At 40.9% G+C, this 22,080-nt stretch overlaps 1 protein-coding gene across 1 annotated transcript in view; it reads right to left on the bottom strand.

The window, feature by feature from the left end:
- The window catches only part of gss (glutathione synthetase), a 130,733-nt gene that overhangs the window by 88,378 nt on the left and 20,275 nt on the right, over nucleotides 1-22,080 (bottom strand). The window contains exon 4 of the mRNA XM_063041089.1: nucleotides 11,760-11,835. Within this exon, the coding sequence (XP_062897159.1) occupies nucleotides 11,760-11,835 (76 nt within the window). The remainder of the gene's footprint in view (nucleotides 1-11,759; nucleotides 11,836-22,080) is intronic.

The following is a 22,080-nucleotide window of genomic DNA, read 5'->3' as shown; positions in this document are numbered from 1 at the left end:
ATTTAGGAATCGGATGGCAGATGGGAAGAAGCTATTCCTGAATTGCTAAGTGTGTGCCTTCAGGCTTCTGTACCTCCTACCTGATGGTAACAGTGAGAAAAGGGCATGCCCTGGGTGCTGGAGGTCCTTAATAATGGATGCTGCCTTTCTGAGACACCGCTCCTTAAAGATGTCCTGGGTACTTTGTAGGCTAGTACCCAAGATGGAACTGTCTAGATTTACAACCTTCTGCAGCTTCTTTCAGTCCTGTGCAGTAGCCCCTCCATACCAGACCGTGATGCAGCCTGTCAGAATGCTCTCCAGAGTACAACTATAGAAGTTTTTGAGTGTATTTGGTGACATGCCAAATCTCTTCTGGAGTCGGAGCAGGTAGCAGAGGTCAATACTTTGCTTCAGTATTCACCAGGAAAAAGGACCTTGGCAATTGTGGGGATGATTTACAATAGACTGAAATGTTTGAGCATATATACATTAAGAAAGATGATGTGCTGGAGCTTTTGAAAAGCATTAAGTTAGATAAGTTGCTGGGACCGGATGAGATATACCCCAGGCTACTGTGCGAAGTGAGGGAGGGGAGACTGCCAATGATCTTTGCATCATCAATAGGGACGTGAGAAGTACCAGAATTGAAGAGTTGCAAATGTTGTTCCCTTGTTCAAGAAAGGGAGTAGAGATAACCCAGGAGTTCGCTACAGATCTGTGATGTCGGAATTTTATAAGATGGATTTAAGACCAGCGCTGCTGTACCCTGCACGTCTAAGGATTCGCATGTCAGATGGAGCCCTTCGTTTTTTTGATTCTCCATCGGATGCCCAGAGTTATCTGGATCAATTTTCACCTTCAACATCTTAATTGCTATTTTTTTTAATCATCTCCGTTGATCGGAGGCTGTGATTTGGTTGGTTTTAACTTTTTCGTGCCCTATTTGGGCAGAAAAGTTTACTTTTGATTTCTTAATATGGTTGCTAAACTTTCTTTTCAACTGCGTCATTTCTTTCTTTTCCCAGGGGATTCTGGGTGGTTACTTCCTGTTTGTCATTTTACGTATTTCCTGTGTGGCCTTAAATTTTGTAGTTTTTTTTTAAATTTTATTCTGTTTTGCTTTTTATAACCACTTTACGTCAATAATCTTATTTTTTTTGTTGCTGTGTTTATTTATGGGTTTGGGGTTTATTGTGGTTTTTTTTTAATATATATTTTCTGGCTTTTGTTCTGTTGTGTGTGTATTTTAATTGAGCTACCTTTTTTTAACTTTTTTTACTGTTTTACAATTAGCTGATCTTTTTCATATTTATACCTTTTTTTTAGGGAGCGTATACCGGAAGTCATGGGGGTAGTTTTAGCGCTTGCTTCTTTCGGGCGGGTCTGCTTTAGATTTTGCCTTGGGGTCTTGGGGCGGGGGGGTGGTGGGAGGGGCTTCACGTTTTAGTTTGTTTCTCTTTGGGCTATATACATTATTGAAGTACTGGTTGCGTCCTTTTTCCCGGTATCTTTCGTATGTTCTGTTTCCTCTCCGGGTTTGTGGGTCGCGCCTATCGTCAATCCTCCTTGTTGTGGGTTGACTTTAGGATTTATGGAGTCTATTATTAATTTTGTCTCCTGGAATACTAACGGTCTTAATCATCCTATTAAAAGGAAAAAAGTTTTTAAAGTGTTCCGGAGACTTAAAGCACAAATTTTATTTTTACAAGAGACCCATGTACGGAGGGGGGACAGACTACGTTTTTTCAAATTCTGGAAGGGACAACAATTTCATTCGAACTCCAATGCTAAGATTCGAGGCGTCTCTATTTTTATTGATTCCTCAGTTACTTTTATACAACAGGATATTATTTCTGATCCGAATGGTAGATTTTTATTGGTTAGTGGTTTACTATTTAATAAAAAAGTAGTTTTGGTTAATGTTTATGCTCCTAATATGGATTGTCCGGAATTTTATAAATCATTGTTTAATCAGTTTCCGAATTTGAACGAGTTTTCATTGATCTGGGGCGGAGATCTTAATACCTGTTTGTCTCCAGCTTTGGACCGTTCGGCTCCTTTACGGACCTTACCTAATAAATCTGCAAATTTGATTAATTTTTTCCTTTCTGATTCTGGGTCGACGGACATTTGGCGTTTTCTGCATCCTCAGGAAAAAGATTTTTCCTTTTTTTCACATGTTCACCATTCCTATTCAAGAATTGATTATTTTTTTATTGATTCTCGTCTTATTCCTTCAGTGATTAAATGTGATTATGATTCTATAACCATTTCGGATCATGCTCCACTTAAGCTTTCTATTAAAATTATGGCCAATATACCAAATAATAGACAATGGCGTTTTAATTCGCTGTTGCTTCAGGACTCGGACTTTGTTAATTTTATGAATGAACAGATTGAGCTTTTTTTTACAATTAACCATACAGAAGATATTTCGGTTAACACTCTTTGGGACACTTTTAAAGCCTATATTCGGGGTCAGATTATTTCGTATTCTGCTGCTTTGAGGAAGAAACAGAAGCAGGAGGAGACGGCAATTGTGGACAAGATTAAAGAAATTGATAAGAAATATGTTATGGCTCCTTCTGAGGAGTTATACAAACAAAGAACTGAACTTCAAATGGAACACAGTTTACTACTCTCGTCCTCGATTGTAAACCAATTAAAGAAAACAAGAAGTGACTTTTATGTTCACAGTGACAAAATTGGCAAGCTGCTGGCTAATCAATTGAAATCTAATTATGTTAAATCTCAAATCAATCAGATTTATAACCAAAATGATCGATTGATACTGGATCATGTGGGGATTAATCAAACCTTTTGTGATTTTTATTCTTCTTTATATCAATCAGAGTCTCCTCGAGATTCTAAATATATGAATGATTTTTTAGATAAGTTAGACTTCCCTCAGATTTCACAGGATATGTCTTCTTTATTAGATACTTCCATTACAATGGATGAGATTAAGAATGTTATTTTTTCTATGAATCTGGGGAAAGCTCCTGGCCCGGATGGGTTTACCGTTGAATTTTATAAATGTTTTGCTTCTTTATTGATTCCTTGGCTCTGCAGGGTTTTTGAGGCTTCTCTGAAACTTGGTAAACTTCCTGAATCTTTTAATAGAGCATCAATTTCTCTAATACTAAAGAAGGATAAAGACCCTGCTCAATGTGCATCTTATAGACCAATATCTTTATTAAATGTTGATTCTAAAGTTTTTTCTAAGTTATTAGCAAATAGACTAGAAAAAGTACTTCCTTCTATTATTTCGGAAGACCAAACGGGTTTTATTAAAGGTCGTTACTCTTTTTATAATATTCGTACATTGTTAAATATCGTTTATACTCCCTCACAAAATGTTCCTGAGTGTGTTATTTCTTTAGATGCCGAGAAAGCTTTTGATAGAGTAGAATGGCCTTATTTATTTAAGGTGCTTGAAATGTTTAATTTTAGCTTGAAATTTATATCCTGGATTAAACTGTTATATCATTCCCCTGTAGCCTCGGTTTGTACTAACTCTTTAAACTCACCTTTTTTTCCTCTCTTTCGTGGTACTCGACAAGGCTGTCCTCTTAGTCCCCTATTATTTGATATTGCATTAGAACCTCTTGCAATTGCTATTCGAGAATCTTCAAATATTACTGGGATAACTCGGGGATTAAAGTCCCATAAATTATCACTCTATGCTGATGATTTACTTTTATATATTTCTAATCCTGAGAAATCTATTCCTGCTGTTTTAGAGTTATTAGCACAATTTGGTTTTTTCTCAGGTTATAAATTAAATCTTAGTAAGAGTGAACTTTTTCCGATTAATAAACATCTTCCCTTATATTATAAATTTCCATTTAAATTGATTAATAATTATTTTTCATATCTTGGGTTTAAAATTACTTGTAAATACAAAGATTTATTTAAGATTAACTTTTTACCATTAATAGACCATATTACTCAACTTTCATCTAAATGGTTTCCCTTATATTTAACTTTGATTGGTCGTATTAATGCAGTTAAGATGTTTTTTTTTGCCAAAATTTTTATATGTGTTTCAGGCATTACCAATTTTCGTTCCAAAATCTTTCTTTGATAAAGTTGACTCTAAAATTTCTTCATTTATTTGGCAGAATAAGAATCCAAGACTGGGTAAAATACATTTACAGAAAGCTAAGAGAGATGGAGGTTTAGCATTACCTAACTTTAGATTCTATTATTGGGCTATTAATATTCGACATATGAAATTTTGGTTACTTGACCAGGACATACTATCTATTCCTAAATGGGTAGCATTGGAATTACAATCTGTTCAGGGTTATACACTTGGCTCTATTTTAGGCTCCTCTCTCCCTTTTGATTCGAAACGCCTTAAGCAGGTCTCTAACCCGATAGTTAAATATGCCTTGCGCATTTGGTTTCAATTCAGAAAATTTTTTGATCTTAATCAATTCGGGTTAGCGATTCCTATTTTAGGTAACATATTTTTTCCTCCCTCCTTTACGGATCGCGCTTTTCAAACTTGGAAGACTAAGGGTATTTTACGGTTTTTGGATTTATTTTTAGATGGTTCCCTTATGTCTTTTGAACAATTATCTAATAAATATAACTTATCAAGAATACATTTTTTTAGATATTTACAAGTTAGAAATTTCCTAAGTACTATACTTTCTTCCTTTCCAATGCTTCCTCCTACATATATTTTAGATTCGATAATTAACCTCAATCCATGTCAGAAAGGTGCATCGGCTATGATTTATAATATTATTATGAAACTTAGGAAAGCTCCATTTGATAAGATTAGGGTAGATTGGGAACAGGAATTGGGGCTTACCATTTCTGTGGATGATTGGGGGCAGATTTTACAATTAGTTAATACTTCCTCTATTTGTGCTAAACATTCCCTAATTCAATTTAAAGTGGTTCATAGAGCACATATGTCCAAAGATAAGTTAGCACGTTTTTACTCACATATTAATCCTTTCTGTGATAGATGTTCGGGGCAGATAGCCTCTTTAACTCATATGTTTTGGTCTTGCCCTACTTTGGAAACTTTTTGGAGAGATATTTTTAATATTATTTCTAAGGTATTAAATATAGATATCTCTCCTCACCCTATTACTGCTATCTTTGGACTACCTAAAATTTCTAGTAATCTTTCCCCTTCAGCCCGTAGAATGATTGCATTTCTTACTTTAATGGCGAAAAGATGTATTTTACAACATTGGAAAGAGCTTAATGCTCCAACTACCTTTTTTTGGTTTTCTCAGACGATTTTATGTTTGAATTTGGAGAAAATTAGAAGTAACCTTTATGATTCTTCATTTAAATTTGAACAGATTTGGGGAACTTTTATTCGATATTTTCATTTAATGTAATATTTACCCTTCTTGTTTTTTTTCACTGTTTTTAATGGAGGTCGGGATTGAGGACGTGATTTTAAGTTTAACTCTGTTTGGTTTCAAGTTAGCCCATTGCTTTGCTTTGCTTTTAGTTAGTTGCACGGTGGGTTTTTTTTGGGGTTTTTTTTTTCTTTTTTTCCATTGATATATATAAAATTTAGTATACTATTATGTTATCTTGGTTTCTTATGTTTAAATTACATTGTTTGTAGTATTTTTTTTTGGTATTGATACCTTTTGGAATTTTATTATACTTTAACATTGTATTAATGTTTATATGGCTTACCTTTTTTGTATACTTACTCAATAAAAAGATTTAAAAAGAAAAGAGATAACCCAGGAAATTATAGACCAGTGAGTCTTACTTCAGTGGTGGGCAAGTAGTTGAAGATCCTGAGATGCAGTATTTATGAGCATTTGCGAAGACATAATTTGATTAGGGATAGTCAGCATGGCTTTGTTAGGGGCAGGTTGTGCCTTACAAGCCTGACTGAATTCTTTAAGGATGTAACAAAACACATTGACGAAGATAGGGCAGTGGATATAGGGTATATGGATTTCAGTAAGGCATTTCATAATGTATCGCCATGCAAGGCTCATTCAGAAAGTAAGGAGGCATGGGATCCAAAGAGACCTTGCTTTGTGAATCCAGAATCGGCTTGCCCACAGAAGGCAAAAGGTGGTTTTAGATGGTTCGTATTCTGCATGGAGGTCGGTGACCAGTGGTGTTCTCTAGGAATCTGTTCTGGGACCCCTCCTCTTTGTAGTTTTTATAAATGACCTGGATGAAGAAGTAGAAGGGTGGGTTAGTAAGTTTCCTGATGATACAAATGTTGGGAGTGTTGTGGATAGTCTGGATGGTTGTCAGAGGTTACAGAGGGACATCGATAGGATGCAGAACTGGGCTCAGAAGGTGCAGATGGAGTTCAACTCAGATAAGTGCGAAGTGGTTCATTTCAGTAGGTCAGATTTGAAGACAGAATAGAGTATTAATAGTAAGATTCTTGGCAGTGTACAGTATCAGAGAGATCTTGGGGAACGTGTCCATAGGACACTCAAAGCTGCTGCGCAGGTTGACAGTGTTGTTAAGAAGGTGTGTTGTTTAGAAAAGTAGAGGGCTAAGTGGTAGGGTAATTCTAAGCAGTTTCTAGAATAGGTTACATGGTTGGCACAACGTTGTGGGCCAAGGGGCCTGTAATATGCTGTAGATTTCTATATTCTATGTTTAAGATATCAGGCACTTTCCACACAAAACGTTTTTGTTCTTTCATTTCTCAGCGTGTAGATTTAGGGTGAATGCTCACATTTTTAGAAAGCAGATGAGATTTACACTTCATTGTGGCAGCCCAGTAGTGTAACACTATTGCAGCGCCAGTGACCCAGGTTCAATTCCCAATGCTGCCTATAAGGAGTTTATATGTTCTCCTCGTGACTGCATGGGTTTCTTCCCACTTTCCAAAGATATACGGGTTAGTATGTTAAGACCATAAGATATAGGAGCAGAATTAGGATATTTGGTCCATGGAGTCTGCTCCACCATTTCATCATGGCTGATCCATTTTCCCTCTCAGCCCCAATCTTCTGCGTTCTCCCCATAATCCTACATGCCCTGACTAATCAACAATCTATCAATCTCTGCCTTAAATATACCTAATGACTTGGCCTCCACAGCTGTCTGTGGCAATGAATTCCGAAGATTCACCATGCTAGGTTAATTGACCACATGGGTGTAATTAAGCAGTGTGAGCTCGTTGGGCTAGAAGGGCCTGTTACAGTGCTGTATCCCTAATTTGTTGGAAATACAGAAAAGATCACCAACTTTAAACATTAACTTGGGCAGGTACTGGGAATTTAAATGTTAACAGTGGCAGGTACTGTACCGGGAATCTGAAAGGAGGCAAACAGTGTTGAGAATACTCAGCAGGTTAGACAGCATCTATGAAGAGTGAAGCAGAGTTAATGATTCCAAAAACAAATTGATGAAGGAACTCAGCAGGTCATGCAGCATCTGTGTGTCTCAATGTCCATGTGACAAATCTAGCTAATCTTTATCTCTTTGTAAATGTCCTGATGAAGGGATGCAGGAAATTGACCTGAAATGTTGACAATTCCTTTCCCACATTCAAGATCCACCAAATTCAAAGTTCAAAGTAAATTTATTATCAAAGTACATATCTATCACCATATACAACCCGGAGATGAGCTTTCTTGCAGGCATATGCAATAAATCCAAGAACCATAGTAAAATCAAAGAAACACCACACTCAGCAGGGCAGACAATCAGTGGCCAAAAGACAACAAACTGCGCAAATACAAAAAACAAGTAGTAATAATGAAGCCACAGCTTGTGGGAACAGTTAAGTGATGGGGTGAATGAAGTTATCCCCGCTGGTTCAAGAGCCTGAAGGTTACAGGGTTACAACTGTCCCAGAGGCTGGTGGTGTGAGTCCTGAGGCTCCTGTACCTTCTTGCTGATGCCATCAGCTAGAAGAGAGCATGGCTTGGGTGGTGATGGTCCCTAATTATGGATGGTTTTTTTCTGCAACAGCCCCCATGTAGATTTGCTTAATGGAAAGGAAGGCTTTACCCGTGATGGACTGAGCTGTATCCACTACTTTTTGCAGGCTTTTCCATTCAAGGGCATTGGTGTTTCCATACGAGGCTGTGATGCAACCAGTAAATATACTTCCCACCACACTGCTGTGGAAGTTTGTCAAAGCTTTAGCTGACATGCCAAATCTTCAGAAACTTCTAAGAAAGTAGAGGCACCACAGTTCTTTCTTCATGATGGCACTTAAATTTGCAAGAAAAAATTAGTGGGCCCTTTGCATTTACGTGGGTTTCTGCATGAATTACTCATAAAATGCGGTCTGATCTTCATCTCTGTCAGAATATTAGACTAACACAATCTGCATAACTAATAACACACAAATAATTGTACTTTTTATATCTTTATTGAATACATTGTTTAATCATTCACAGTCCAGGCTGGAAAAAGTATGTGAACCCTTGTAATTAATAACTGATAGAACCTCCTTTAACAGTAATAAGCTCCACCAAACATTTCCTTTAACTGCTGATCAGACTCACACAATGGTAAGGAGGAACTTTAGACCATTCCTCCATACTAAACTGCTTCAGTTCATCAATACTATTCAGGTCATGCCACAACATCTCAAATGGATTAAGGTCTGGACTCTTGACTTGGCCATTCCAAAACATGAATCATCTTTTAAGCCGTTCTGTTGTTGATTTACTCTTGTGTCTTGGATCATTGCCTTCTTGCATCATCCAACTTCTATTAAGATTCAGGTGATGGACCGCTACCCTGACATTCTCCTGTAAAATGTCTTGATACAATTTTGAATTCATTGTCTCCTCAATGACTGTAAGCTGTATAAACCCTGAGGCAGCAAAGCAGCCCCAATCCATGATGCTCTTTCCATCGTACTTCACAGTTGGAATGAGGTTTTGGTGTTGATGTGCGGTGCCCTTTTTCCTCCAGATGTAGAAGTGTGCATTTCCGCCAAAAAGTTCCAACTTTTGTCCCATCTGCCCACAGAACATTGTCCTAGAAGTATTGTGGAGCATCCAAGTGGTCTTTTGCAATCCAAACACAAACAAAAGAAAAACTGCAGATGCTGGCAATCCAGGCAACACCACACAAAATGCTGCAGGAACTCAGCAGTAGCATGTGGCATCTATGGAAAACAGTAGAGTTGACGTTTTGGGCTGAGACTCCCCAGCAGGACTGGAGAAAAAAAATGAAGAGTAGATTTAAAAGGTGGGGGGAGGGGATGGAGAAACACAAGGTGATAGGTGAAACAGGGAGAGGGAGGGGTGAAATAAAGAGCTGGGAGTTGATTGGTGGAAGAGTTACAGGGCTGGAGAAGGGGCGAGTCTGACAGGAGAGGAGAATGGTAAAGGATATGGGGGGGGGGGGGGCGGGGAGAGAATTACCGGAAGTTCAAGAAATCGATGTTCGTGCCATCAGGTTGGAGGCTACGCAGGCGGAATACAAGGTGTTGGTCCTCCAACCTAAGTGTGGCCTCATCATGACAGTGGAGGCAGCCATAGATAGACATATCGGAATGGGAATGGGAAATGGAATTAAAATGGTTGGCCACTGGGAGATCCCGCTTTTTCTGGCAGACGGAGTGGAGGTGCCTGACAAAGTGGTCTCCCAATCTAAGTCCAGTCTCAGCAATATACAGGAAACCACTCCGGGGACACCGGACATAGTACATGACCCCAACACAGGTGACTCACAGGTGAAATGTCACCTCACCTGGAAGGTCTGTTTGTGGCCCTGTATAGTAGTGAGGGAGGAGGTGTAGGTACAGGTGTAGCACTTGTTCCACTTGCAAGGATAAGTGCCAGGATGGAGATCAGTGGGGAGGGATGAATGTCGAGGGAGCTCTGTAGGGAGCGATCCCTGCGTATAGCAGAAAGCGGGGGGGGGGCGGTGGGGAGATGGAAAGACATGGTAGTGAGGGAGGAGGCGTAGGGGCTGGGACTTTTGCAAACTTGAGATGTGCCACAATTTTTTTTTTTTGGAGAATAGCGGCTTCCTCTGTTGTGTCCTTCCATGAACACCATTCTTGTTCAGTGTTTTTCTTATAGTCGACACATGAACAGAGACTTTAGCAAATTCTAGAGACTTCTGCAGATCTTTCACTGTTACCCTTGGGTTCTTTTTCACCTCCTTCAGCATTGCACATTGTGCTCTTGGTGTGATCTTTGCAGGACACCCACTTCTCGGGACAGTAGCAACAGTACTGAATTTCTTTCATTTGTAGACAATTTCTCTTACTGTAGACATGAACACTCAGGTCTTTAGAAATGCTTTTGTAACCTTTTTCAGCTTCATGCATCTCTACAATTCTTCTAGGTTCCTCTGAAAGTTGTTTTGATTGAGGTATTGTGCATATAAACAGATCTTTCATAAGAGAAGGCTCTGTCTGCAACCTGACTTTCTGTGTCTTTTTTAAGGGCAGGGTACCTCCACAACCCACAACTCCAATCTCTTCTCATTGATTGGAACACCTGACTCCAAATAACTTTTGTAGAAGGCATTACCCCAGAGGTTCACATCCTTTTTTGAACCTTTACTGTGATTGTTAAAATAGTGTACTCAGTATTGACGAGAAGTAGTACAATTGTTTGTGTGTTATTAGCTTAGGCAGATTGTGTTTGTCTATTATTGTGATTTAGATGACGATCAGACCACATTTTATGAGAAATTAATGTAGAAAACTAGGTAACTGCAAAGGGTTCACAAACTTTTTCTTGCAACTGCACGTGCTGGGCCCAGGCCAGGTCCTCCAAAATGATAGCACCGATGAACTTAATGCTGTTGACAAACAACTCCTCCGGCAGTTTCCTTTTTGAGATATGAATTCTGCTTCTCTCTCTCCACAGATACTGACTAACCTGCTGAGTATTTTCAGCTCTTCTTGTTTCCAGGTGTTCAGATTCTCAGCATCTGCAAATTTTTGCAAACAATCTCCTCCTTTCTTAGCCATAAGAAGTGGCAATTTTATCTTCAGGTGTCCGGGATATTATAGACAGAACTTTTAATATTGCTGAAAGTGAGCCAACACAATGTAGACTGCAACCATATCTCCACAAAACTTGAGTTAAGACTTTATTTCCTATAATGGTGGAGTTTAGGACCAGAGGGCACAACATTAGTATAGAAGGATGTCCTTTTAGAACAGAGAAGAGGAGGAATTTCTTTAGCCACAGGATTCATTGCCACAGATGGCTGTGGAAGTAAAGTCAATTAATATATTTAAAGCGGAGATTGATAGTTTCTTGATTAACAAGGGTGTCTTAGGTTGTGAGGAGAAGGCAGAAGAATGGGGATGAGAGGGATAATAAATCAGCCATGGCAGAGCATACGTGATGGGACGAATGGCCTAATTCTGCTCCCATCTCTTATAGGTGGTGGTTGCCATCCCTTTCTTGGACAAGATCTGGACAAAAAGATTGGTTCCTTGAAAGTGGGGTCGCTACTGGATGATGTGATAGAGGCAGTGTTGGGCATACTGGCTTTCATCAGTCAGTAATCTCTCCCAGGAGTTTATTTAATATATTAACTAATCTTCTGAACTGGAAACCAATGCAACGTTCACGTGTACGTAGTGCCTTTTAACATGCCAGCATAAACGTCAGACAAAAAAGAAACCCACTCAAGTATAGAAGGTCAAATAACATTCTTTGTTGATCATTTGCCCACAAGTTTTAACAGCACTTCAGTACATTCTTGCTGAAGCATTATTTCCCACATCAAAAGTTGTAATTCCTGATGGAAAGTAAATGATTACGTTGTTTTTTTAAAAAAAGAACCTCTTCTTAACAGGATGAAACTTAATCCATTACCTGGGTAATTCCTTCTTGAAGTACCTGATTGTAGATGTCGAAAAGCCGAGCTGTAAATTCATCTGCTTCTATGGTGCTGGAAATAATAGCAAGGAAAATGTATTGGATAAGATTTCAATAATTCAGCAATCAATACCCACTCACTTTAATACTCTGTAATGGAAAAGTTAGAGCTTATACTGCATTCTTCCGAAAGCCAACATTAATAGTTGAGATCCGTTTTCACGCTGTAATCCACAGATCTGATTTCTGTACACATTCTACACATTACTACAAAGACACTGAGCAAATTTATACAAATGCACAGTGGAGAGCATTCTGAGTGGTTGCATCTATATCTGGTATGGAGGCGATAATGCACAGGATTGGAAAAAGTTGCGGAGGGTTGTAAACTCAGCCAGCTTCATCACGGGCACTAGCCTCCCCACTATCGAGGACATTTTCAAGAGGCGATGCTTCAGGAAGGCTTCATCCATCATGAAGGACCCTCACCATCCAGAACATGCCCTCTTCTCATTACTACCATCAGGGAATAGCTACCAGAGCTTTAAGAGCCAAACTCAACAGTTCAACCACAGTTTCTTCCTCTCTGCCAACAGATTTCTGAAAGATCTATGAACATTCATTCATTCTGTGCCGTGCCACATGACGTGGGTGATCATGGTCTTTGACCATAATCGTTCTTGGTGAATTTTTATACAGAAGTGATTTGCCATTGCCTTCTTCTGGGCAGTGGGGTGTCTTTACAAGTCGGGTGACCCCAGCCATTATCAATACTTTTCAGAGATTGTCTGCCTGGCATCAGTGGTTGTATAACCAGGACTTGTGATATGCACCATCTGATACGACCATCCACCACCTGCTCCCATGGCTTCAAGTGACCCGGACTGGTGGGGGTGGCGGGGTGGGGGAGGCTAAGCAGGTGCTACACTTTGCTCAAGGGTGACCTGCAGACTAGCAGAGGGAAGGAGCACCTTACACCTCCTTTGGTAGGAACGCATCTCCACCCCACCACCCACTGAAAACACTTCCTCATTATTTTGCGCTCATTCTGCACTATTTATAATCTTACATATTCTTACTGTAATCTTTAGTAAATTTTAATGTACTGCACTGCACTGCTGCTGCAAAACAAGTTTCACAACACGTCTGTGATAATAAACAAGATTTTGGTAGCTTATCAAATCTTTTGGGGAAAGATACTACTTGTACAAAGGGCAAACACAAGGAAACCTGCAGATGCTGGAATTTTAAGCAACACACATAAAAGTTGCTGGTGAACACAGCAGGCTAGGTAGCATCTCTAGGAAGAGGTACAGTCGACGTACAGTCCTGACGAAGGGTCTCAGCCCAAAGCATCGACTGTACCTCTTCCTAAAGATACTGCCTGGCCTGCTGCGTTCACCAGCAATTTTTATGTGTGTTACCTGTACGAAAGGGATAGGTTGCACCTGAACTCTTGTGATCAGGTTTGCTTGAGCCATTCGGAAAGGCTTAAACTAGTTTGGCAGGGGGATGATAATCAGAGTGATAGTGCTGAGGATGCAGTAGTTGGTTTACAAGCAGTGTGTAGTGAGACTGCTAGCAAAGAGAGGGTGATGACACGTCAAAAATAAAGTCAACAGGATAAGTTGCAATGAAAAAGGTGGACAAAATCGAAAAGGGTGAATACCAGACCGAAGGTGCTATATTTGAATGCACGCTGTAAATGGATTAAGGTAGATGAACTTGTAGCACAGTTACAGATTGGCACGTATGACGTTGTGGACATCACTGAATGGTGGCTGAAAGAAGATTATAGCTGGGAGCTTAATGTCCAAGGATACAAATTGTATCAAAAGGACAGGGAGGTAGGCAGAGGGGATGGGGTGGCTCTGTTGGTAAAAAAAAAAATCAAATCATTAGAAAGAGGTGACATAGTGTCAGAAGGTGTTGAATGATTGTGGGTAGATCTAAGGAACTGTAAGGGCAAAATGACCCTGATGGGAGTTACGTATAGACCCCAAACAGTAGTAAAGATGTGATCTACAAATTACAACTGGAGATAGAAAATGCATGTCAAAACAGCAATATTTCAATTGTCATGGGGGATTTCAATACACAGGTAAATTGGGTAAATCAGATCCGTGCTGGACCCCAAGAGGGGGATTTTCTAGAATGTATTAGTCTGGAGTAAAGAGAATTATGGAAGCATGAGAGAGGAGTGGGCCAGAATCGATAAAGGAACACTAGCAGGGATGACAGCATTGCAGGAATGGCTGGAGTTTCTGGGAGCAATTCAGGAGGAGAAGGTAGATTTCCAAAATCGGCAGACTTTCTTGTGTTTGTGACAGGATATATACATCCCAAAGAGGAAGAAGTAATCTAAAGGTAGGATGACACAACCGTAACTGAAGAGAAGTCGAAGCTAACATGAAAGCCAAATAGAAGGCATATAATAGAGCAAAAGTTAGTGGGAAGTTAGAAGATTGGGATGCTTTTAAAGAACTAACAAAAAGAAACTTAAAAAGTTATAACAAAGGAAAAGATGGAATATGAAGATAAGCTTGTCAATAATATTAAGGAGGATACCAAAAGTGCCTTCAGATATACAGTATATAAAGTGTAAAAGAGATGCGAGAGTAGATATCAGACCATTGGAGAGGTAGCAGTGGAGGATAAACTGAATAAGTGTTAATAAAAAAGACTCTTACTTCAGTGGTTGGTAAGTTGATAGAGAAGACCCTGAGAGGCAGGATTTATGATTAGCATTAGTTAGCATGGCTGCGCCAAAGGCAGGTCGCACCTTACGAGCCTGATTGAAATTTTTTTGAGGATGCGACTAAACACATTGATGAAGGTAGAGCAGTAGATGTAGTGTATATGGATTTCAGCAAGGCATTTGATAAGGTGCCCTATGTAAGGCTTATTGAGAAAGTAAGGAGGCATGGGATCCAAGAGGACATTGCTTTGTGGATCCAGAACTGGCTTGCCCACAGAAGGCAAAGGGTGGTTGTAGATGGGATATATTCTGCATGGAGGTTGGTGACCAGTGGTGTGTTTCAAGGATCTGTTCTGGGACCCCTACTCTTCGTGATTTTTATAAATGACCTGGATGAGGAAGTGGAGGGATGGGTTGGTAACTTTGCTCAGTAATCTCGGGATTACTGCCTGTGCCACGCGACAGTGAGAGTAGGAATGCGATGAGGTGGAGGATAAATGCGTGGCTGAGGGATTGGAGCAGGGGGCAGGGATTCAAGTTTTTGGATCATTGGGACCTCTTTTGGCGCAGGCGTGACCTGTACAAAAAGGACGGGTTACACTTGAATCCTAGGGGGACCAATATCCTGGCAGGGAGATTAGCGAGGGCTACTCAGGTGTCTTTAAACTAGAATGGTTGGGGGGTGGGAATCAAATTAATGAGGCTAGGCGAGAGGAGGTTAGTTCACAACAGGGGGATGGGAACCAGTGCAGAGACACAGAGGGGTGTAAAGTGAGGGTAGAAGCAAAAAGTAGTAAGGAGAAAAGTAAAAGTGGCAGGCCGACTAATCCAGGGCAAGCATCAAAAAGGGCCACTTTTCAACATAATTGTATAAGGGCTAAGAGAGTTGTAAAAGAGCGCATGAAGGCTTTGTGTGTCAATGCAAGGAGCATTCGTAACAAGGTGGATGAATTGAAAGTGCAGATTGTTATTAATGATTATGATATAGTTGGGATCACAGAGACATGGCTCCAGGGTGACCAAGGATGGGAGCTCAACGTTCAGGGATATTCAATATTCAGGAGGGATAGACATGAAAGGAAAGGAGGTAGGGTGGCGTTGCTGGTTAAAGATGAGATTAACGCAATAGAAAGGAAGGACATAAGTCGGGAAGATGTGGAATCGATATGGGTAGAGCTGCATAACACTAAGGAGCAGAAAACACTGGTGGGAGTTGTGTACAGGCCACCTAACAGTAGTAGTGAGGTCGGTGATGGTATTAAACAGGAAATTAGAAATGTGTGCAATAAAGGAACAGCAGTTATAATGGGTGACTTCAATCTACATGTAGATTGGGTGAACCAAATTGGTAAAGGTGCTGAGGAAAAGGATTTCTTGGAATGTATGCCAGATGGTTTTTTGAACCAACATGTCGAGGAACCAACTAGAGAGCAGGCTATTCTGGACTGGGTTTTGAGCAATGAGGAAGGGTTAATTAGAAATCTTGTCGTGAGAGGCCCCTTGGGTAAGAGTGACCATAATATGGTGGAATTCTTCATTAAGATGGAGAGTGACATAGTTAATTCAGAAACAAAGGTTCTGAACTTAAAGAGGGGTAACTTTGAAGGTATGAGACATGAATTAGCTAAGATAGACTGGTAAATGACACTTAAAGGGTTGACGGTGGATATGCAATAGCAAGCATTTAAAGATCGCATGGATGAACTACAACAATTGTTCATCCCAGTTTGGCAAAAGAATAAATCAAGGAAGGTAGTTCACCCGTGGCTGACAAGAGCAATTAGGGATAGTATCAATTCCAAAGAAGAAGCATACAAATTAGCCAGAAAAAGTGGCTCACCTGAGGACTGGGAGAAATTCAGAGTTCAGCAGAGGAGGACAAAGGGCTTAATTCCGAAGGGGAATAAAGATTATGAGAGAAAACTGGCAGGGAACATAAAAACTGACTGTAAAAGCTTTTATAGATATGTAAAAAGGAAAAGACTGGCAAAGACAAATGTAGGTCCCCTACAGACAGAAACAGGTGAATTGATTATGGGGAGCAAGGACATGGCAGACCAATTGAATAATTACTTTGGTTCTGTCTTCACTAAGGAGGACATAAATAATCTTCCAGAAATAGTAGAGGACAGAGGGTCCAGTGAGGTGGAGGAACTGAGCGAAATACATGTTAGTAGGGAAGTGGTGTTAGGTAAATTGAAGGGATTAAAGGCAGATAAATCCCCAGGGCCAGATGGTCTGCATCCCAGAGTGCTTAAGGAAGTAGCCCAGGAAATAGTGGATGCATTAGTGATAATTTTTCAAAACTCTTTAGATTCTGGACTAGTTCCTGAGGATTAGAGGGTGGCTAATGTAACCTCACTTTTTAAAAAAGGAGGGAGAGAGAAACCGGGGAATTATAGACCGGTTAGCCTAACGTCGGTGGTGGGGAAACTGCTGGAGTCAGTTATCAAAGATATGATAACAGCACATTGGAAAGCGGTGAAATCATCGGACAAAGTCAGCATGGATTTGTGAAAGGAAAATCATGTCTGAGGAATCTCATAGAATTTTTTGAGGACGTAACTAGTAGAGTGGATAGGGGAGAACCAGTGGATGTAGTATATTTGGATTTTCAAAAGGCTTTTGACAAGGTCCCACACAGGAGATTAGTGTGCAAACTTAAAGCACATGGTATTGGGGGTAAGGTATTGATGTGGATAGAGAATTGGTTAGCAGACAGGAAGCAAAGAGTGGGAATAAACGGGACCTTTTCAGAATGGCAGGCAGTGACTAGTGGGGTACCGCAAGGCTCAGTGCTGGGACCCCAGTTGTTTACAATATATATTAATGACTTGGATGAGGGAATTAAATGCAGCATCTCCAAGTTTGCGGATGACACGAAGCTGGGCGGCAGTGTTAGCTGTGAGGAGGATGCTAAGAGGATGCAGGGTGACTTGGATAGGTTGGGTGAGTGGGCAAATTCATGGCAGATGCAATTTAGTGTGGATAAATGTGAAGTTAGTACAAGGCCTTGGTGAGACCACACCTGGAGTATTCTGTGCAGTTTTGGTCCCCTAATCTGAGGAAAGACATCCTTGCCATAGAGGGAGTACAAAGGAGGTTCACCAGATTGATTCCTGGGATGGCAGGACTTTCATATGAAGAAAGACTGGATGAACTAGGCTTGTACTCGTTGGAATTTAGAAAATTGAGGGGGGATCTGATTGAAACATAAAAAATCCTAAAGGGATTGGACAGGCTAGATGCAGGAAGATTGTTCCCGATGTTGGGGAAGACCAGAACGAGGGATCACAGTTTGAGGATAAAGGGGAAGCCTTTTAGGACTGAGATTAGGAAAAACTTCTTCACACAGAGAGTGGTGAATCTGTGGAATTCTCTGCCACAGGAAACAGTTGAGGCCAGTTCATTGGCTATATTTAAGAGGGAGTTAGATATGGCCCTTGTGGCTACAGGGATCAGGGGGTATGGAGGGAAGGCTGGTGCAGGGTTCTGAGTTGGATGATCAGCCATGATCATAATAAATGGCGGTGCAGGCTCGAAGGGCCGAATGGCCTACTCCTGCACCTATTTTCTATGTTTCTATGTTTCTATGACACAGAGGTTGGGGGTGTTGTGGGTAGTGTGGACAGCTGTCAGAGGTTACAGCAGGACATTGATAGGATGCAAAACTGGGCTGAAAAGTGGCAGATGGAGTTCAACCCAGATAAGTGTGGGGTGGTTAATTTTGGTAGGTCAAATGTGATGCCAGTATATGGTATTAATGGTAAGACTCTTGGCAGTGTGGAGAATCAAAGGGATCTTGGGGTCCAATTCCATAGCACTCTCAAAGCTGCTGCGCAGGTTGACTCTGGTTAAGAAGGCATACGGTGCATTGGCCTTCATCAATCATGGGATTGAGCTTAAGAGCCGAGAGGTAATGTTACAGCTATATAGGACCCTGGTCAGACCCCACTTGGAGTACTGTGCTCAGTTCTGGTCACCTCACTATAAGAAGGATGTGGAAACAATAGAAAGGGTGCAGAGGAGATTTATAAGGATGCTGCCTGGATTAAGGAGCATGCCTTTTGAGAATAGGTTGAGTGAACTCTGCTTCTTCTCCTTGGAGCGACGGAGGACAAGAGGTGACCTGATAGAGGTATATAAGATGCATTGATTGTGTGGATAATCAGAGGCTTTTTTCCCCAGGACTGAAAAGGCTAGCACAAGAGGGAACAGTTTTAAGGTGCTTGGAAGTAGGTACAGTGGAGATGTTGGGGTAAGTTTTTTTTTCTTTTTTTTTTACGCAGAGAGTGGTGAGTGCGTGGAATGGGCTGCCGGCGACGGTGGTGGAGGCAGATACGATAGGGTCTTTTAAGAGACTCTTGGATAGGTAAATGGAGCTTAGAAAAATAGAGGGCTGTGGCTAACCCTAGATAATTTTGAAGTTAAGGACATGTTCGACACAGCTTTGTGGGCCGAAGGGCCTGTTTTGTGCTGTAGGTTTTCTATGTTTTGAAGTATTTTGAATCAGTTTTCACTGTGGAAGACACTAGCAGTAAGCCAGAAGTTCGAGTGTGTCAGGGACAGAAGTGTGTGAAGTTGCCATTATTAGAGAAAAGGTGCTTGGGAAAAATGGAAGGTCTAAAGGTAGTTAAGTCACCAGGACCAGAAGATGTACACACCAGGGCTCTGAAAGAATCAGAATCAGGTTTATTATCACCGGCATGTAACATGAAATTTGTTAACTTAGCAGCAGCAGTTCAATGCAATCCATAATCTAGCAGAGGAAAAAAAAATAAATGAAATTAAAAAATAGTAATAACAAATAAACAAGTAAATCAATTACATATATTGAATAGATTTTAAAAAAACATGCAAAAACAGAAATACTGTATTTTAAAAAAAAGTGAGGTAGTGTCCAAAGATACAACATCCATTTAGGAATCAGATGGTAGAAGGGAAGAAGCTGTTCCTGAATCACTGAATGTGTGCCTTCAGGCTTCTGTACCTCCTACCTGATGATAACAGTGAGAAAAGGGCATGCCCTGGGTGCCGGAGGTCCTTAATAATGGACACTGCCTCTCTGAGACACCACTCCCTAAAGATGTCCTGGGTATTTTGTAACGGCTGGTGGCACCGGACTTCGGGGCGAGAGGTCCGGAGTTCAAATCCGGCCGGCTCCCTTGCACACTCTCCATCCGTGCCTGGGTTGAGTATCGAGCAAACAACTCAACCTCATAAAAAAAAACCTGGAGCAATGGGCTCCGCCAGGTTTCAGACACCCAAGACACGCGGTACAATGAGCATTAAAAAAAAACCTGTCATGACGGCGCCCCGACAAGTCAACCAGGAGTTAAGAGCGCGTACACGTACACGCACACCCTCCCCACCGCCCCCAAGATGGAGATGACTAGATTTAAAACCTTCTGCAGCTTCTTTCGGTCCTGTGCAGTAGCCTCCCCCTTACCAGACAGTGATGCAGCCTGTCAGAATGCTCTCTAAGGTACAACTATATAAGTTTTTGAGTGTATTTGTTGACATACCAAATCTCTTCAAACTCCTAATAAAGTACAGTCACTGTCTTGCCTTCTTTATAACTACATCGATATGTTGGGACCAGGTTAGATCCTCAGAGATCTTGACACTCAGGAACTTGAAGCAGCTCACTCTCTCCACTTCTGATCCCTCTATGAGGATTGGTACGTGTTCCTTCACCTTACCCTTCCTGAAGTCCACAATCAGCTCTTTCGTCTTACTAACATTGAGTGCCAGATTGTTGCTGCAGCACCACTCCACTAGCTGGTATATCTCACTCCTGTATGCCCTCTCATCACCACCTGAGATTCTAAGAACAATGGTTGTTTTGTCAGTAAATTTATAAATGGTATTTGAGCTATGCCTAGCCACAAAGTCACATGTATATACACAGTAGAGCAGTGGGCTAAGCACACGCCCCTAACGTTCGCCAGTATTGATTGTCAGCATGGAGGATATGTTCTCACCTATCCTCACAGATTGTGGTCTTCTGGTTAGGCAGTGGAGGATCCAATTGCAGAGGGAGGTACAGAGGCCCAGATTCTGCAACTTCTCCATCAGGACTGTGGGAATGATGGTATTAAATGCTGAGCTATAGTTGATGAACAGCATCCTAACGTAGGTGTTTGTGTTGTCCAGGTGGTCTAAAGCTGTGTGGAGAGCCATTGAGATTGCATCTGCCCTTGATCTATTGTGTCAATAGGCAAATTGCAATGGGTCCAGGTCCTTGCTGAGGCAGGAGTTCAGTCCAGTCATGACCAATCTCTCAAAGCATTTCATCACTGTTGATGTGCGTGCTACCGGGCGATAGTCATTAAGGCAGCCCACATTATTCTTCTTAGGCATTAGCATGATTGTTGCCTGAAGAGATGGCTGAAGAGATTGTGGAGGCATTTGTAATGATCTTCCAAGAATCAACTGATTCTGGCATGGTTCTGGAGGAATGGAAAATTGCAAATGTCACTCAACTCTTCAAGGGAGAGGCAGAAGAAAGGAAATTACAGGCCAGTTAATCTGACCTCAGTGGTTGGGAAGATGCTGGAGTCAATTGTTAAGGGTGTGGTTTCAGGGTACTTGGAGGCAAATGATAAAATAGGGTGTAGTCAGCATGGTTTCCTTAAGGGAAAATCTTGCCTGATAAATGTGTTGGAATTCTTTGAAGAAATAATATGAAGGATAGACAAAGGAGAATTGGTTGATGTTGTGTACTTGGATTTTCATAAGGCCTTTGACAAAATGCCACATGAGGCTGCTTAACAAGTTAAGTGCTCATGATATTACAGGAAAGTTACTAGCCTGGATAGAGCATTGGCTGATTGGCAGGAGGCAAAGAGTGGGAATAAAGGGAGCCTTTTCTGATTGGCTGCTGGTTACTAGTGGTGCTCCACAGGGTCTGTGTTGGGACCATTTCTTTTTATCTTAAATGTCAATGATTAGGATGACAGAATTGATTTCTTTGTGGCCCAGTTTGCAGATGATACAAAGATAGGTGGAGGGGGCAGGTAGTTTTGAGGAAGTAGAGTGGAGGGGACAAGTAGTTTTGAGGAAGTAGAGATGCAGGTAGATTTGAGGAAGGACAGACAGATTAGGAGAATGGGCAAAGAAATGGCAGATGGAATACAGTATTGGGAAGGGTATGGCCATGCACTTTGGTAGAAGAAATAAAAGTACAGACTTTTCTAAATGGAGAGAAAATTCAAAAATCTGAAGTGCAAAGGGATTTGAGAGTCCTCATGCAGGATTCCCTAAGGGTTAATTCGCAGGTTGAAATCATGGTGAGGAAGATAAATGCAATGTTAGCTTTCATTTCAAGATAACTAGAATACAAAAGCAAAGATATAATGCTGAGTCTTGATAAAGTACTTGTGAGGCCTCACCTGAAGTATTGTGAACAGTTTTGGGCCTTTTCTCTAAGAAACAACGTGTTGACTTTGGAGAGGCATTCAAAGGAGGTACATGAAAATGATTCTGGGATTGAAAGGCTTGTCATGTGAGGAGCGTTTGACAGCTCTGCATCTGTACTCACTGGAATTCAGAAGAATAAGCTGTGATCTCATTGAAACAAAAAAATCTTGAAAGACCTCGAAGGAGTGGACATGGAGA

The sequence above is a fragment of the Mobula hypostoma genome, chromosome 2 (genome assembly GCF_963921235.1).
Source record: "Mobula hypostoma chromosome 2, sMobHyp1.1, whole genome shotgun sequence".
Taxonomy (NCBI): Eukaryota; Metazoa; Chordata; class Chondrichthyes; order Myliobatiformes; family Myliobatidae; genus Mobula; species Mobula hypostoma.
The sequence above is the reverse complement of the archived record's forward strand: the minus strand, read 5'-3'. Positions and strand labels throughout refer to the sequence as shown.